This window comes from Phyllostomus discolor, chromosome 2 (assembly GCF_004126475.2).
Source record: "Phyllostomus discolor isolate MPI-MPIP mPhyDis1 chromosome 2, mPhyDis1.pri.v3, whole genome shotgun sequence".
In the NCBI taxonomy this organism is placed as follows: Eukaryota; Metazoa; Chordata; class Mammalia; order Chiroptera; family Phyllostomidae; genus Phyllostomus; species Phyllostomus discolor.
The window spans coordinates 215,660,176-215,678,041 of NC_040904.2; the positions used below are offsets into that span (position 1 = coordinate 215,660,176).

General features: G+C 68.6%; 1 protein-coding gene across 1 annotated transcript in view; it reads left to right on the forward strand.

The window, feature by feature from the left end:
* Nucleotides 1–17,866, forward strand: part of TBC1D22A (TBC1 domain family member 22A) — a 70,266-nt gene that overhangs the window by 49,185 nt on the left and 3,215 nt on the right. Inside the window, exon 12 of the mRNA XM_028532637.2 lies at nucleotides 10,150–10,245. Within this exon, the coding sequence (XP_028388438.1) occupies nucleotides 10,150–10,245 (96 nt within the window). The remainder of the gene's footprint in view (nucleotides 1–10,149; nucleotides 10,246–17,866) is intronic.

Below are 17,866 nucleotides of genomic sequence, written 5' to 3' on the forward strand. Positions count from 1 at the left end.
GTCCCCACTGTGAGGAGAGGGCATGCTGGGGACGTTTCCCTGGAGCCCCGCCCCCCCGTGGTGGAACGGAGTCTGCATCCCAGCCCGGCCCCGCCCCGGGAGCCTGCCCACGGGCTTGCTGCCGGGAGTCCTCGTGGGGGTGCCTGTTGGACCCAGGGCGGGGGGGCTCCCTAAGGGCAGCTGGGCCCAGCCTGTAGCGTGCTCTGGAGCCGGCTCTGGCAGGCGGCGGCAGGCGGCTGCTGTCTGGGGAGAGGCGGGCTGCAAAGGTGTGGGGGACGGAGCCTGTTTCCCCCCGAGGTCCAGTTCTCAGTGCACGAGGTGGCAGAGAGTGGGACCCCCTGGACCCCTCTGCCCTGGGCCCTGGGCCCTCACGTCTGCAAGCCGGGCTGCTGGAGCTCCTGGCCAGTGCTGGGCCTGCCCTCCAGAGTCCGAAGAGAGAAAGGCTGCAGACCTCCCACGGGGCCAAGCTGAGGGCCCTGGCCCTGTGGCTCCATGCAGGGCCGTCTGAGTGGCCGGCACAGGGCCGGTCCCTGCCTGGCGACCGAGAGCTGCCTTCCTCCGTGCCTCTGTCAGGCCCACGGGCTGACAGAGCAAGCCCCTCCACACAAAGGGAAATTTGAATATGCATGAGGTCTGCATTGTTCGAGAAGTATTGCAAGCTTTTATTTCTTGAGTATTCAAAAATGGCAATGCATATGCAAATGTAATTTAATCAGCCCATTCTTACCTTTCAGCGTTCAGCTGCTGAGGGCTTTGTGGCGGCAGGCGTCCCATTTGGGGGCACTGGGGACACGGCCCCCCCACCCCACCCCCACCGGCCTCAGAGCCGGGCTTCGCGCCTGGCAGAGATGGGCTCTGACGCTTCCGCTTGCCCGCCGCACCTTTCCCTGTGCCCGCCCTGCCGCCGCTGTGCTGTGGTTCGGCTGGAAGGGGGGGAGGTGGGGGGTAGGGAGCCCTGGCCCTGGGCCCTGGCCGGCTGTCTCTGGCCTGGCGCAGCGTGGCCCTGGGCGAGTCGGGGGGCCTTTCCGGGCCTGAGGCGCTCCGGGCTGCAGGTGGTGCCGGTGCGTGGTGCTGGCGGGTGCTTGGAGCCTGTGCTCTTCGGAGGAGGGCCGGCCGCAGGCGCCGTGCCGCTGCGCCCCCGGCCGTGCAGCCTGGGTCTGGGTCTGAGGTCCGGTCCTCAGACGCCCTGTTGAGATGTGAGCGCTCACGGCGCCGGTGTCGGGGGCGGGCGAGGGTCCCAGGAGGGTTTCCCAAGCTGGAGCCCGCATTCTGTCCCCTGATACCCTTGCGCGAGCAGCCTGGGAAGAACCTCTTCCCCGTGCGGCAGCTCCCACCGGCTCCGGGTGGGGCTGCCCAGGGGCCGTCTGCTGCCCCGAGAGGCCGGCCTGCTTGGGAGACGGAGCCTGCACAAGGCTCCTGGAAGGCTGGGAGACAGGTGGCCCGGCCCAGCCGGCCCCCAGGCCCCAGACGGAGGGCGTTGATTGTGCGGTGTGCTGCCTCAGGCTCCGACCACGGTCGGGCGCTGAGAGCCGCCGCTGTACCTGCCCTGGAAGTCCCGGACGCCACGGTCGGGGGGGCGGGGGGGCGGGCGTCAGCAGGGCGGGTTCCTGCCGCCACAGGCCCAGAGAGACATCTGCCCTGCCCCCTCCTAGCTCCCGGCCATGCTGTGCGGCCCCCCCCCCCCCCCATATCCTCGGCTTGGGGACACGCTGCTCAGCCTGTGACTCTGTTGTGGGCAGCGCTCTGCCCTCGTGTGCCTGCATCCAGAGTCCCTGCACTTGGGGGACACCAGCCGCTGGGCCGGAGTCTCCTCGTGCACCGTGGCCCTGCCTTCACTGGGTCTGCAGGGACCCTGCTTCCCGGGGCTGTGCATGCGCTGTCCCGGGGGGACCGCCGGGGCTCCGGGGCCCGTCAGCCCGGCCCTCCCTGCCGCCGGGCTGCGTCGCACCGTCCCCGGTCACCACGGAGCGGGCGCCGGAGCCCCGGGCACTCGCACGCTCGGGCGCCTCCGCCAGACTGCCCGTCGTCAGGCTCCGGGTCTGGTGCGTGAGGTGTCAGGGATAAGTTCCTTTTAATTAGGTTTCACGAAGAATAAGCGTTAACTCTGAAAGCGTCTTTAATTTCCTCCTGCAGCTGACAGTGTCTTTTGAAAAACGTGCTGTACGCTTGAATCTTCGTCGTTCCGAGAGCCCAGTTGGGAGGGGTGTATCCGTGTTTCCTTAAATGACTTCCTTCTGTCGTAAATGACGGTTATTCCGGGTCTGCTTTCGACCTCTCACTCACGTTAATGAAAACTAGAAGTGTTGCAGCTTCCTCTCCCCAGTTGTGCCAGCACAGGCATGGCTCCCCCTAGGGCCACCCTGCTGCCCAGGGCAGGGGCCCCTCCAGTCACCAGGGGGGGCCCGAGGGGGGGCTGGGGCGAGGAGGGCCTGCGGCCCGAGTTCTGCCTGGCCGCTGTGGCTCTCCGTGGGGCGGGGCCTCACCCCTGGCCTCGGGTCCGGGGCCGGGAGGCAGAGGGCTCAGTCCCCACCTGTCCCGTCTCTAACTCCAGGCGGCCAGGCTGGGGGAGGGAGGGCTGATGTGCCCGCCTGCAGCCCCTGCCTGGGCAGGACCGGCCCTCGCTGGCCCGGCCTCACCCTCCCTCCACCTGGGGCCCGGCGGCCGCTGCCTCAGCGTCCGGTCTTGTCCTGGCCAGCATCTCCGGGTCCTTCAGCGGGAGACCCGTGTGTCCTCAGCACGTGGAGAGTCCTGCCTGGTCAGCCTGTTCACCCGGCGGGGGGCGGCGGATGGGTGGACTCCGGGGAACACTGAGCCCTGTCTTGGGCGCACATGGACGTGGAGGACCTGGGACACTGCCCCTGGAAGAAGCGGGCCCTACGGGTGCCGAGTGGCGTCAGGTGGACGAGAAGGTGTCCGGGGCCGCCGGGGGAGGAGAGGCGTTAGCGGACGATGTCAGGGCAGGCGGCCACCTGCCGACCTGCCCACCTGCCCGCCTCTCAGGCCCGCGCCCCAGGCAGGCAGGACGTGGGGGGGCGAGCGAGGACCGCCCCCCGCCCCCCCCTTGGAGGGTCCTGCGGCAGAGGCGGGACGGAGAGCAGAGCCCCCCGAGTGGCCCCTGGAGAGTGTTCGGAGTGACAGCGGGTGGGCGGTCTGGTGTCCTGGTTTGTTTCCTCCGTCAGCCACAGTGGGGGGCCCCAGGGACAGGAAATCGGGGTGCCCTTCGTGGGTGCCAGGCTGCCTGCTTCCGCAGGACGCTGCGGATCGCAGGTCGGGTGGCCCTCCATGTGGCCCGCCATCCGGGGGGTGGCCCTTGGTCCCCTCTGCTGGCGTCCCCATCACGGCGGGGGCCTGGGGGGCAGGTGTGCACCGTGCACCGTGCTGGGCATCAGAAGGGCCCGCCGACCTGGGCGCTGCGCCGTGGTGGCAGCCGGGTCGCGCCGGGGAGGGGCCCTTCCAGGGCGGCCTCACCTGTGCTGTGGCCTCCACCCCGCGGGGTGTCCACCTTTCGTGGGGCCCGTCCCGTGTCCTCTCACTCCCTGTCGTCGGGGGCTGTGCAGCGAGGTCTGGCGAGGCCGGGGCCGGCGGCTCCGGGGGCAGAGAAGGGCGGTTGTGACGTGTGTCTGTGGGAATGGGCACGATTGTGTCGCCTCTAAGGAGCTGACAGCCCCCCGCCCCATCTCGGGGGGCCGTCGTCGGGGACAAAGGAGACGCGTGTGGGCGAGGCCGGCCGCCGGGCGTGTCGGGAACCATGCTGGCAGCCTCTCTCGGCCGGCAATTAATCCTCCCCCCTTTCCCAGGGAGCGGGCCAGGGAGACAATTAACGTGATACACGAGGCAAGGAGTTTAGAAATTCAGAAGGTGAAGGCAAGAATTAGTTCAATACGTAATTAGACATATTATTTGTGACTGGACGTGTTTTCTGAGCGCGGCTCACTGAGGCAGCGGGGCCCTATTTTTAGCTCCGGAGGGAGCGCCCGTGGATACCGCTCCGGGCTGCTCTTCAGCTCAGAAAGGCTCATAAATTACCTTAATGATATCAAGTGGCTAATGACGTTGTACATTGTTACAAGTGACTCCTCTCGCAGAGTCTGGTGCAACAAACGTTGCAAGAGAAAGTTTTGAGGGGAGCTCGTTTGACAGAACCACCCGGGGAGACCCTGGGCGCCGAGATGTCCCGCCCTCGTTTCCACGGCCCACTCGCGTCAGCCGCCGCCGAGCCCCCCGCTGAGCCCCCCTCCCCCGCTGTCGGTACAGCGGGCCGGTGGGGGCCTGGAGCCCGGGCCCCGAGTGCTGAGGGTGCAGAACCACCCCATCCCCGCCCCGTCCCCGCCCCGTCCCTGAGGCGCGCCCGCCCTGGGGCCGTGTGTCGCAGCGTCTGTCGCTGAGTGGTGCCCATGTTTGGATCCACAGACCGACCTCTGGCCAACGCTGCCCCCACGCGAGGGCCGTCCATGCAGCAGGAGCGACCGGCCTCCCCTGCCCAGCGCCGCCACAGGGTCATTTCCCCGGCCCCTGCTGTGCCGAGCCCACACTGCTGCGGCCGGCCGCCCTGTCCTGGGAGCCTTGGGGTCGCTGGTGGCGATGGTGCACGCCGCGCTCCAGCGGGTGACTTAGAGCTCCCTGTGGAGGCCAGCCCCCCGCGGTGCTGGAGGGGAGAGAGCCGTGACGAGGCCGAGCCCCCGTGTGTGAAGAACGCACGTGTGGCGGCTGCTGTCATGGCCCTTAGCACACGTCACCTCGGGTGGCACCTGCCACCCACGCTGGGCCTGCCTGACGGGGCCGGGGGCCGCACCCTGCTGTGCTGGGGCCGTGGGGGCTGCACGGTGGGGGTGCAGAGAGGCCTCCGAGTCCCGATCTGCACCGCCCAGTGTCCTGCAGGTCGCAGTCGGGGCCCCTGCCGGAGCTTGCTTGGGCGGCAACAGTGCGACCCTGTCCTCCCCCGTGGCCCTGCCCCTGGGGACGCTTCTCGTGGACAGCCCCCCCCCTCTGCAGACCGTCCCCCCACTCCAGCGGGAAGGGCGGGGGGCTCCGGGCCGCAAGGGAAGCTTTGTGGCTCTGGGTCAGGTTCGGATGTAAAACTGGAAGTCCTGCACTCAATAAAGGCTTTCTTTGGGGGCTGGAACATGCAATAGATTTTCTATCTCTGTTAATTCCCTCTTAAAATTTAATTCTGCCATAAAAATGACGGATAAAAAATCATTCCAGGAAAAACGGTTCTGAGAGACCCCTCCCTGTGGAGGGCGAGGCGGAGCGTGGACTCAGCGCAGCGGTGGCCGCGGCCCAGGAGCCCGTGGGCGCAGGGAGCCTCCCGCCCGGCGCCGCCGGGCTGCAGCGCACCGCCGTCCACGCCCCCGGCGCTGGTGTCCTCGGCCTGCCTGTGCCGCCGGCCCCTTCATCTCGCAGTGACACCCCGCCTCCCGCTGAGGACACCCCGACACCGAGGCCGGAGAGGGCCCCGATGGCCGCCTGGCCCGCTGTCCACACCGGCGCCCTCGGTGCCTCTGCCGCACAGCCACGCCCGGGGGCGGGGTGACGAGTGTGGGCGGACGCTGTGGCTGGGGAAGGCCTCTGACACCCAGGCCGCAGGCCGGCTAACGGAGGAGGAGCCCTCGGCCCTCGGGACGCAGCAGCCTGGGGCCGGCCCCTGGGCCCGGGGACACTGCCCTGGGGGGCAGGTTCAGGGAATCACAGAATTAAAGGACTCGGACTCCGGTCTGAGGTCCCGGCTGCCCTGGTTACGCCACAGTGATGGTGCTGCTGGGTGTGCGGACACCCGCCCCTTGTCCCTCCAGACCGGTCGGTGACCCCGGCGTAGCGGCAGGGTGGGGTGGCCCCACTGGGCCCGCGTGGGCTCGTCTGGTGCCTGTGACGAGTGTTGCCCCGTCTATTGGGAGAGCCCAGGGCAGGGGACCGGCGGGCATCCGTGGTTCCTGGCCGGAAGTGTCGCCGTGACAACGCAGGGGTGCGGCAGCAGGCACTTGGAAGTCCTTTCTCCGGGGAGAAGCAGGTGTGTCTGCGGAACGGGTCCCTGGTCGCTCCTGGGCCCCGGCCCTCCGGCGAACCCCGCCTTCCGCGTGGGGGTTAGAGGAGCGGACGCACACACTCCGTCCCATGCCCTTCCCTGACGCGCTCCCGTGGGAGCCCCCGGGGGGCTCCCCAGGGACCGAGGCGCACGAGAGTGGCCCGTGCTGACGCGGGCGTCCCGGGGACTCGGGTCCCGTGCCGCTTCCTGTGTGTGCTGGGGTGGCTTCTAGCCCGCTGAGCTCCGAGTGTCCCCTCCCAGCACCCCGGCCCCCGAGGTGCTGGCGACCCCCGGGAACAGACGCGTCAGTGGGGCAGGGCTGGCAGGGACGCAGCATCGTCCCAGACCCACGAGCACGCGGGCGGGGCCGGCCTCTCGGCTCGAGTTCAGACACACACCCTCGGGGCAGGAGGGGGGCTGCGTGCCCTCAGAGGTGGGGCACACAGGGCGGGGCGTGTGAGGCCGCGCCCTGGGCGCAGGGTGAGTGAGGGGTGGGGGACGGGGTGGGGAGCTGTGCCAGCCCTCAGGTGCGGCAGGGGGGCTCTGCCCAGTTGCCGTCCTACCTGGGGCCATGCTCAGGTCTGAGTGGATGAGGACGGCACCGTCGGGGAGCCGCACTCTGGGCTGTTACCCCAAGGAGGTGTGGGGCTGTCCCTGTCACCAGACACCTCGCCCACGTGTTCCTGTCCCAGTGGTGGGCGCAGCACCCAGAGCAGGCCCGGGTGCAGGTGTAGGAGAGCGAGGGTGCAGGCGGGCTCCTTGCTTTGTCTCCCCAGCCCCCGACACTGGACATGCCCAGCACCACTCGCCCGTCCCCATGGTGACCACGCCCATGGTGGCCGTGCCCACGGGACAGCGAGTCTGAGGGTGAGAGGGCCTGGGAGCCAGCCGAGTGCTCCTGTCTGGCCGTGACAGGTCGATGGGAGAGAGCCACCCCCTGGGGTGACGTCTGGGACCCTCCGGGGCTGTGGACAGGAGCAGTGGGCCGCTGGAGAGCCGAGTTGGAGATGGCCAAGGGGGGGCGGAGCGCACAGGGGGCGCTAGAGGACCGGTGCGGGGGGCCGCCTGGACGTGGGGGTGTGGGGGCGCAGCCCACTCGGGGCACGGCGGGCATGTGTGTCCCTGCAACTGCTCCAGGTCGGTCCGTTCACTCCCGCCTTCAGACGCGAGGACTCGGAGAGGGCGCTGGTCCCCGAGTCCGGGGAGGGGAGGGGAGGGGAGGGAAGGAAGGAAGGAAGGGAGGAAGATGGAAAAGGCGGAAGCAGGCACATCATGGGCAGTGCCTGTGACCTGGACGCACCCCTCTCGGGGCACGGGGGTCCGGCTTCACCCCGGAAGGAACATGGGGCCTGAGACGCTCGTGGGAGGCCCCTCCGGCGAGACCCCCGGGTGCACGTGGACTGGGCGAGGGGCGGGAGGCGGCCCTTGTCCCTGGAACGGCCTCAGGAACGCGCCCGCACGAACACGTAGCTGGTGGAAAACCTCCTGACGCCAGAAGGCCGTTCGCTTTTATTTCTGCGCCAAAAATTATGAAGAAGCTTAATGATGCAATTAAAGGTGAAAAATCGTCCCTTTTATTACGTTTTCTCTGTTAGAGAAAGTCGAAAGAAAACTGCTTTTTTGCCTCCTTTCCTATATTTTACCAAGTATGTCATACGTAAGTAATTTGCATTTAGTTTATCTGCAGTCATCTTGAACTTGAGAATTTTTTCGTGTTCTAAGCAAAAGTAGCTCTACTGCAGAGCCTGAAGTGCGGCTCTAAGAAAGCTCCTCCTGCCGGGGGCAGCTGGCTGTCCCTCCCGCTGCCAGCCGGGGCCGTGACACCCCGCTCGCCCTCCGGCCGGTGGGTGGGGGAGGCAGCCCAGCCGCAGCCCCGCCCGTGCGGACCCCTGAGGCCTGGTGGATGCAGGGCTGGGGCGGGGCCGGCGCAGCCTGTGGCCTGGCCCCAGGAGGGGCCACTGAGCAGGGCCGTCCAAGTTCGTGGGGGTCGGAACCCCCGGGTGGGGCACTGCCGAGGCCACAGAGAATGGATGCTGACCAGGCGGCCAGGGCCGCAGCCAGCGGTGGTCACTCGAGCAGACAGGCCTCTTACTGACCCTCCGGAAAAGACGGTCCGAGTCAGTCCCCAGTCTCTTTCCATCACGAAAAGTCCTCAAGGGGCGGGAGGTGCAGGCAGTCAGTGGGCGCCTGCCTGGGCCTTCGCTGCCCGGCGGCGTCGGGCCTGATCGTGGCTGTGCTTTGCCCCAGCTCTTCTGCTTGTTTCCCGTGTAGAAGTTGAATGTCGCGCCCACCGTCGACGCTTCCTCCTCTCCTCCCCAGAGGAGGCCTCGGCCACTTGCAGACCCGCCTCGGCGTCTTGGCCGCGAGTGCGGGCGGCGGGCACCCGGGCCGCCCCCGCCAGCGCCCGGCCGCTATCTCAGAGACCCCCTCGCAGTGTGCTCCTCCTCTTCGTCTTCCTGCTTCCTGGTTTTAGGTGTGTGAACGTGCTAGAATGTATCTGTTCTCCCGCCCAAAGAGCTCTACGTTGTTTCCAAGTTTGGGGCTTGAACTTGTAACCAGCGCTAGCCCAGCGGTCTTGCTGGGGGGCGTCTCCCCCTGCCCCGTGTGGAGATGCTCTGATGGGGGAGAAGCTTTGGGGCTCCGGGCCAACCGCCCTCCGCCCGGCAGCAGCCCTGCCCCGCCCTGCGCCCTGGATCGCCCCTTGGAGAACTGGGACCCGAGCCCTGCGCTGGCCCGTGTCCCCTGCGCGACCGCCAGTGGGTGCACGCGGCTCTGCCTGTGAGTCCCGCCCGCCGGGCCCGCTGCACCCCTTCCTCTTGGGCCCTGAGGGGCAGCCGCGTGCCTGTGTCCTGGGCGCTGGCCCAGTGCCGTCCTGCGCGCTGCAGGCTGCCGTCCTGCTCTGGACCGCAGAGGCACCTCCGTGGTGCTGCCTCTGTCACACGCAGACTGAAGTAAATGTTTGTGCGGTCAAACGTGTCGGTTTCTAGAGTTTACCTTTTTGAGAGTGTTCGCTTCTGCAGTCCGCACCTGGATGAGAGGATTTGGGGGTGCAGCTTCATTCTGTCCGCTGTCCGTCCTGCCGTGGGGCCAGAGGCAGGAGAGGCCCGGGGGGGGGGGGGGGAGAGGGACCTGTGAGCCTTGAAGATGGCAGGGACCCAGCCTGGCCCCGGGAGGAGGAGGAGGAGGAGGAGGAGGAGTAACCGGGAAGGCCTCGGGGCAGGGCGGGGTGCGGGCGGAGAGGCTCGGCCCTCCCAGAGGCCCGGGGAAGGGTCCCCACTGGCTGGGATGCAGAGGTGCGGCTGTCGGGGTCCGGCCTGGGGGCACTGAGAAGGCCCGAGGTCAGGTGGGGGGCGGGGACCACATGTTGCGTTAAGGGGCCTGGACGTTGTCCTGAGGGCGATGGCCGCCTTTCAGTGGTGTGGTGTCCTGAGTATCTTGGTGAGGGACGGGGCGGGGGAGGGGGGCAGTGTGCTCGAGCGAGTGGGCCTCGCAGAGCCCTCAGCGGCGCCTCCTTGAGTTCGAATGGTTGATTTAGTGCCAGCCCAGACAAACTTTTCACTTATTTCGATACTTATGTCTGCTGCTGATGCGAATCAGCAAAACCACCGTGACTCCCACTCTGGCGGGCGGGTGGGCTTGGTGTCCAGAAGGCCCCTCCGACACAGAACACACCGAAGAGTGCTGGGTGCCGGCGTGGTTTTAAGGAATGTGACTGTGGAGGGGGAGGGGCTCTCCGGGCCCAGAAACACGGGAGCAGGCCCGCGTGGAGGGCGAGGGTGCGGCGTCAGAGCCGGGTCAGAGCCGGCGTCCGCCTGGGGCGGTGCCCAGGGGGGCGAGGCCCTGGGGGTGGGATGGCCCCCTCCCCCCCCCCCCCCCGTGGCAGGCCCCGCCCACGGGCCTGCCGCCCTCTGTCTCCAGGGCTGCCACCTGTGCAGGGGGGCGCGCAGACACCAGCTTCGAACTCGCCGAGGGCCGGTCTGCTCCCCACACTCCGTCTCCCGGGCAGCTCGCCCTTCAGGGGAGGGTGTGGGTGCCCCAGCTCCAGCCCCGGGGAGCCCCGCCGGGCCCCCGAGGCCTCACGGCCGCCTGCGCCGCCTGCTGACCCTGCCGCGTCCGCTCTCTTGCAGTCGGAGCCCGAGGGCTTCTCCCGCTTCCACCTGTACGTCTGCGCCGCGTTCCTCCTGCGGTGGCGGAAGGAGATCCTGGAGGAAGGCGATTTCCAGGTACGGGGGCGCCTCGCGGGAGGGAGGGAGGGAGGGAGGCTCCGGGTCCCGCTGTCCGTGCGGGGAGGGCCCCCTCCGCACCTCCGCCCGCCCTCCCCACCCCCGGCCCCCGCCCCCCGCCCCCGGCCCCCGGCCCCCGGCCCCCGGCCCCCGCTGCGGGAGAGCGCGGCAGCCAGTCTGCGGGCCGCCTTGGTCTCCCGGCTGCCCCCAGGCCCCGGAGCTGTCCGGGGGCCGCTGTCCCTGTCCCCCGCAGGGGTGGCAGCGGGCTGGGGTAAGTCAGGGATGTGCTGGGCCCAGGCCCGGCCACTTGGTAGCTGTGCGCCTTGGGGCGCGAGGGTCAGCCTCTGGGCCCCAGTGCCTCACCGGCGCAGTGACGAGACCGCTGCGTGGGGACCGGGGCCGGGCTCCGCCCTCACGGGCCGGAGGTGCCCCCCTCTCCTGGGTGAGGGGCAGGCTGGGGGTGGGCCTCGGGCACTGTGGGCGGGTGCGGCCTGGGCAGCGCGCTGGGCCTGGAGGAGGCAAGGTCCCGCGGGGGCCGCGGGGGCCGAGGGAGCAGCCACGTTCTCTCGGCCACGTGAGGGGCAGGGTGTGCGGCTGCTCGCCTGCAGACGGCGCCCTGGCGCGGCGGGTGCGGACTGGGGCCTCTGGGGAGGAGTCCGCCGTCCTCGCTTGGAGGGCGGTGGGGGCCAGGGACGGGCCCGGCCCGGCGGTCCTGTGGCGAGAACCCGGGGCCTGCGGAGCCCTGCACAGGCCCGGGTGGGCGGGGGGCATGAGGCTGCTGCTCCCTGAGACTCGAGATGAACCGGGCTCCGCCGTCGTGGGGGCTGGACGGAGAGCGAGCATGCGCACCGCCGTGAGCGGGGGAATGGGACCGAGGGGGCCGAGAAACAAGGGAGCAGAAACCAGATCGAGCACCGGGGGCCCCTGGCGCGCACCGGGGGCCATGCCCGCCGAGGTGGCATCTCCGGAGAATGGCTCTGGCCCCCCGGAGGACGGCCGGGCGACAGAGGCCGACGCCGCCTCCGGCCGCGGGGTGTTCGGGGGCGGGGGGGGGCTCTCGAAGCCCCAGCCTCGGCAGGGCTGCGGCGGGCCCCGTGGGAGGTGACGTGGCTCTCCGCATCGTCCCCACGGGAACAGCCGTGTCCGGAGGAGGATGTTCCCGGAGAGAGGTGGGCCCTCCTGGCGTCACCTCGGCCCGCCTGCAGGTGCCCGGTGGGGGCGGCAGGGAGGGGGGCTGCCCCTCGCCCTCGCCCTGGTTTCTGAGTCCTGCTCAGGCCTGCGGTCTGGGTCCGTCCAGCCTGCGTTCTGCCCCCTGCCCACGGGTGGCTGTCGGTGGACGGGCCTGTGTCCGCCGCTGTCCCGGGTCCTGGTCTACCACACGCCCCTCGGAATTTCCCCTGGGCTGGGCCCCATGTGGTGCGTCACTGTGTTACAGAACACACAACAAGGGGGGCCTGGGACGATATACTATTATTGAAAGAAGGCCCCGGGTCCGTTATGTCCGCCGCCAGAGGAAAGACGTCTCTCAATGCCAGAGATTTGTGAAAAGGAAAGGAAACGTTTATTTAATGCTGTACAAACTTAAAGTAGTGACCTAATGTCTTCACCAAAATCCCAAAGTCCCTTAAAACACCCATAAACACACACAGTCCTTCCTTCCTTCCCCCTTTGCCCAGTCCAGAGTACCGTATCTCAGGGAAGGAAATAGAAGTCCATGGTTCAGGCAGTCCTCTGGTTCTTCCCAGTTAGAACTCCCTCTCTACTGGGAGACCTCCCTGGGTTCCCGGCACCCTTGGCTGAGTCACCGGGATCTCTGCTAAAACCAGGTGGTGGTTCCCCCTTCTAAAGCTGTGGGGGCCCCACTCTGCCAGGCCGCGTGGTTCTCTCCTCAGGGCTGCAGGAGTCCCCACTCTGCCAGGCCGCGTGGTTCTCTCCTCAGGGCTGCAGGAGTCTACACTCCGTCAAGTCCGCGTGCTTCTCCTTCTCCTCTCAGGGCCAAGGGAGTCTTCACTCTGCCAAAGCTGTGGGGTTCTCTCTTGCAGGGCTGCGCATGGCTCTCCCCCCCCCCCAATGGCTGCTGTGTCTTGGTTTAAATCCCGGCGCCAATCTTCCTCTGCAGCCCCATTTCCGGCTCCTCTCACAATTGGCTACAGCTGCCAGATTCCGGGCAGGTGTGGCCCTGTGGTGTGGAGCCAATTATCTCCAGGCTCTTCTGGATCTTATTACAGATCCCTATTTGAGGCTACCCTCTTGGCTGCACCCTGTTACAACTAGACTGGGGTCCCTCCCACCAGGGGCTGGGGCGGCCGGGGGGGACAGAAGGGGCCCAGAACAGCAGGTCTCCGTGAGCTGTGGGGGCTGGGGGCAGCAGGCCCGCAGCAGAGGGACGGCGGTCACAGATGCGGGGAGGACAGGACCCAGGTGTCAGAGAGACTGGGGAGGGCAGGGAGGGGTGGCCAGGTGGCGGAGCGGGTCCGGGGAGGCTGTGGGGAACACGGGGATGTGGGCGTGGGGGGAGGGTCAGGAGGTGAGCCGAGGGGATACAGCAGTCGGGGAGGCCTTGCCCCCTCTGCCCCCTGCCCCCCAGCAGGGGAGCCCCAGGTCAGCTGGGCACTGGGACAGGACCTCAGACATGGCGGAGGACGACTGTGGAGTGACAGAGGCTGGGGCGGGGGCCCTAGGGGGGGTAGCGGGAGGAGGGAAGGGGGTGTAGGGAGAAGACCCCGAGCAGAGAGAGTGGGAGCCTGACAGGGAGTCCGAGGAGCCACGAGACACCCGAGGGGGGCAGCGGCAGCCCCACCCACAGGAGTGATGCCGCCCCACGGGGGTGGGGGGGGGTTGTCCCAGGACGCAGCCCTCGGGGACACAGCCGAAGCGTGGGGGCTCCCGGCGGCACCGCTGGTCGGAACTGTGGGGGCAGAGGCTCCGGGAGGGCGGACCCAGGGCTCGCCCCTCGCCCCGCAGAGTCTTGACGGATGGGTGTGCTCTTCTGTCGGCTCAGCCAGCGGGCAGGGAGAGGTGCACGGGACGGGAAGGGGATGGGAAGGGGCCGGAGGAGGCGGCCGCCGCGGGGGCTTTGGGGTGAGCTGGCGGGGTGCACGTTAGGTTGCTCTGAGCCTGGACCCCGGGGACCGGGGCGGCTGACGCTCGGTGAGGACGCCCTCCCTCGTCCTGCGGCCGTGAGCGCACACCCTGTGGGCCTGGACAGCAGACTCTCTGACCACGGCGGCCCTTCGGGGGGTGAGCCTGCACCGGGACGGCCTGGGGTTGGCCCGCAGCATCTGCCGGCTCCTGCTGGGGATGACCCCTGCCTCCCCCCCCTCCCCGAGTGCGCATGGCCTGGCGCAGGGGGCGCACGGGCGCCTCCGGGTGCAGAGCGGCTTCCTGTGGGTTGACGGGCCTGTTTGGGTCTGTGTTCCATCCTGTGTTCGTCTGGAGCAGCAAATGTCACGAAATGCCAAGTAAAGATCAATTGTCTCTTTCTGTATCGTTTCAAGACATTTTGAAGACAAAATCGGGTCGGTTGAAAGCTAATCTGTACGTGGATCGTTGTGCTCCTGCGCTGCAGGTGTGTGAGCGTGGGGCTGCGTGGCTGCGGGGGGTGGCGTGGGGCTGCGTGGCCGCAGGTGTGTGAGTGCAGGGCTGCGTGGCTGTGTGGCCGTCAGGCTGCTTGAAGCGGCGCTCCGGGGGCCGGGGCCCTGTGCCCCCTGAGGCCTGGTGGGGCCGGGAGGCTGTCAGGAGTCTGAGTCGAGTGTGGCACCTGGCAGCCAGGCGGGTGGGATGGGAGCGGGTGGGGGACAGGGAAGGGCAGAGCCTGGGCCTTGGGGAGGCCCCTCGGCCCCTCCCTCTGGGAGGTCTGGCTCGGGTGGGGCCACCATCCTCTGTCGGGAGGTCAGCAGCCTAGAGCCTTGTCCCGTGTCCTCCCTGGAGCCAGGCAGTCCTGGGGCTGGAGAGGGCCCGGGGGGGCGGGGGGGTGGCCCTGTGTGCAAACGCCGCTGCGCCCTCGTCGAGACCCTGGCGGCAGCGTGTGGGGGGCCGGGTCCTTTCCGGTGAAAGGGGTGCAGAGCTGGGTTGTGGCCGAGCTCCAGAGTAAATGAGGAGGGCTGCGGAGGCTCTGGGCGGCCCCCAGGGGCCTGAGGTCCACCGACGGCGATGAGACTGTGTTCTCCGTGGCTTCGTTCGAGCCTGAGGAACCGGGACCGTCTGGAGCCGTCTGCCGGTAGTGGGCCGGGACGGCTGCCGGGGGCCTTGTGCAGCGCCCGGGCCGTGGCTCAGCCCAGGGTCCCGGAGCAGAGGCGGCCATGCGGACCCCTCACCGGCCCAGTCCTGGGCGGGGCGGGGCGGCTGTGTGTGACCCGACACGCTTGGGGACGTCACCAGTGTCGGGAGTGCCGTCGGCGCAGGACCCAGGCGCGGTGCCCAGGAGCCGGGCCGGTGCAGCCCCTTCCCGCGGCCCCTCAGAATCAGCACATGCCCACCCCCCGGCCAGCGGACGTCCTGGGGGCGTGTGCTGTGTGGCGGGGCTGTTCCGCCTCTCCGCAGCCGGTGGGGGTGCCCCGCTTGTCCATCCTCCCGCCCGCCCGCCCGTGTGCTGTGGGCTCCGAGGGCCCGAGCCACAGCGCGGCGCCCGCTCCGCCCTGAGCCTGGGCCATCTGGTGAGGGAGGGGGAGAGCCCGACAGTGGGCGTCTGCCGTGGGAAGTCGGGAGCGTGGGCCCAGAGGGGGTGCCGTCCAGACCGGCCCCTGCCCGGGAGGCCCGGGAGCGCGCCCACTTCCTAGGAGCGGGCGTGGGGGCGTGCGGCCCGAGGAGGCTGCCCACGGACACGGGGGGTGGGGGAGGGGGACTGTGGGTGAGGCGGCTCGGCGAGAGGGGCGTGGCAGCATCTTGGCGGCCCCCGGGGTCGCCGGCCTCAGGGGCGAGTGAGGTCACACAGAGCAGGGGCTCCAGCTGCTGCCCCTCACAGCTGCGCGCACCTGCATGCGGACACACGCCCCTGTGCATACAGATAACACGTGCATGCGTACACACGCCTGTGTGCATACAGATAACACGTGCGCACGTGCATGCGTACACACACCCGCGTGCATACAGATAACACATGTGCACGTGCATGCGGACACACGCCCACGTGCATACAGATGACACGTGCGCACGTGCATGCGGACACACGCCCACGTGCATACAGATGACACGTGCGCACGTGCATGCGGACACACGCCCACGTGCATACAGATAACACATTCGCAGGTGCATGCGGACACACGCCCACGTGCATACAGATGACACGTGCGCACGTGCATGCGGACACACGCCCGTGTGCATACAGATAACACGTGCATGCGTACACACACCCGCCCGTGTGCATACAGATAACACATTCGCAGGTGCATGCGGACACACGCCCGCGTGCATACAGATAACATGTGCGCACGTGCATGCGGACACACGCCCGCGTGCATACAGATGACACGTGCGCACGTGCATGCGGACACACGCCCGTGTGCATACAGATAACACGTGCATGCGGACACACGCCCGTGTGCATACAGATGACAGGTGCATGCGGACACACGCCCACGTGCATACAGATGACACATTCGCAGGTGCATGCACACACACGCCCACGTGCATACAGATGACACATTCGCAGGTGCATGCACACACACGCCCGTGTGCACACAGATGACACGTGCGCACATGCACGCACACATACTCAGAACCCCCGCCAGACCGCCCGCACATGGGAAGAATCCTTTCAGTTCTGACCGCTGAGAAACAGCGCCCCCCTCTGTTTGCAGTGGGGGGCCTCGCTTGAGCAGCCAGCGCGAGCTGCCCCCGCCCCGTGTAGGGTCTGCGTCTCTCCCCTGCGACACTGGCCCGTGTGTCCCATCATCCTCCCAGGGCTCCCCGGGTCTGTGGGGAGGGGCCGCCGCCGCGTTGGGAAAGGGGCGGGTCTGCCTCCAGGGCGCCCAGAGAGCCGCTGCGCACGGCAGTGGCCGGCACCTTCGGGCCCCGTGGGAGGGGTGTCGGCTGAGGAGATGGGGCCGGCCGCGTCCTGGGTGCTGGCTAGGCGACGGGCGTCCGGTCTCCAGGGACGTGCCCGGCGTGGGTTCTCTTGGGCTCCGGGGGCTCTCAGGCCTCTCCTTGCCCACCTGCCCGCCCACCTGCTCACCCACCTGCCTGTCTGCCTGCCCACCCGCCTGCCTATCTGCTCACCTGCCCACCCACCTGCCTCCCTGCCCACTTACCTGCCCACCCACCTGCCTGTCTGCCCACTTGTCTGCCCACCTGCCTGCCCGCCCAACCATCCACGTCACCTCTCCCCAGCTTCTTGTCTCTTCCCAGGGGTGCTCCTGGGGGTGGGCTTTTCGGTGAGTGCTGGGGAGGAAGGAGGAGCTGGCTGTCCTGTCCAGGCACCGAGGATGGGTTTCTGCCCACCTGCTGGACGCAGGCCCTCCCTCCTCGCCCGTGCCCCCCGCGCCCCCGCCCCCTGCAGCCAGCCGCGGCCTGTGGTCGTCTTCACTGAGAGCCGGCTCCCCAGGGGTCTTGAAGAGGAGACACGGAAGTCTGCTCAGGCCACGGAGAGGCAGCTTTGTCCCACACCGACCGTCCTCGGGCGTGTCGCCCGGAGGCCCCGTGTCCCTCCCAGGGGTCTGCTCTCTCCAGGGGACGTGCGCGGGGCTGTGTGTGAGCCCGCGTGGCCCTGCCGCACCTCGTGCCCTGCCCGTGGGGCTGTGCTCGGGCCCCGCCCCGCACCCCAGCCCTGCAGCCCCAGGGCCCCGTCGGGGTCCTTGCTGGGGGGATGGGGCTCAGTGGGAGGGGCCTCTGGCGTCAGAGGCTGCGCCATGCGTCCCGGCCCCGGAGTCTGGGGCCACAGGCACAAGGGCCCCCGGGCCGCTGAAGAGTCCCGAGCTGGAACTCTGTGGCCACCACCCGTGTGACTCGGGGGCCACTCACCCTTTGACCCCTTCAGGACCAGGGCTCCCCAGGAGTTCAGGGGGCACTGGTGAGCAGGCGCCTGGGGGCCCTCCGCAGCGGGGGCAGCCGCTGTCCCGAGGAGGTGACGGCAGACACTCACCCGCCCTTCCCGTCAGAGCCCCCCAGAGGCGGCGCCCCCACTGGGCAGACCGGCTCTCAGCGGGGCCTCTGCCGTGCAGGGCCCAGTGGGAAGGGAGGGTCCCGGCTCGGCCCGGCCCTGCTCCGGGGCTCACGCCCCATGCGGGCGGTGGGCGGTGGCCGGGCGGTGGCCGGGCTGCCCACGGAGCGCCTTGGGCCGCCTGCCTGCGGTCTTCCGTCAGCCCCGGAAGCCCCGGCTGGATCTGTGCTAATGCTCGTTTCGTTACCCTAATTAGTTTGAGGATTTCAGGGCAAACAGGACAGGATTTCTCCGTCCTGTCTTGGGGTGTTTGTTTTCTGAGATAAAGCACACAAAAGAAGTTGCATTGATCTTTTAATCCTTCATACAAAGAAATACTATTTGGTCTGCTCTCGTTTAGGGTGTCTGGCGCTCAGTGGGGCGGGCGGGCCGGTGGGTGGGTCCAGCAGCGGGGGCTGCAGCGCTGTGAGGTCCGCTGGGCTGGCCGCGGCCCCTTCCCAGGACACAGCCCCCCTCTCCTGCCCG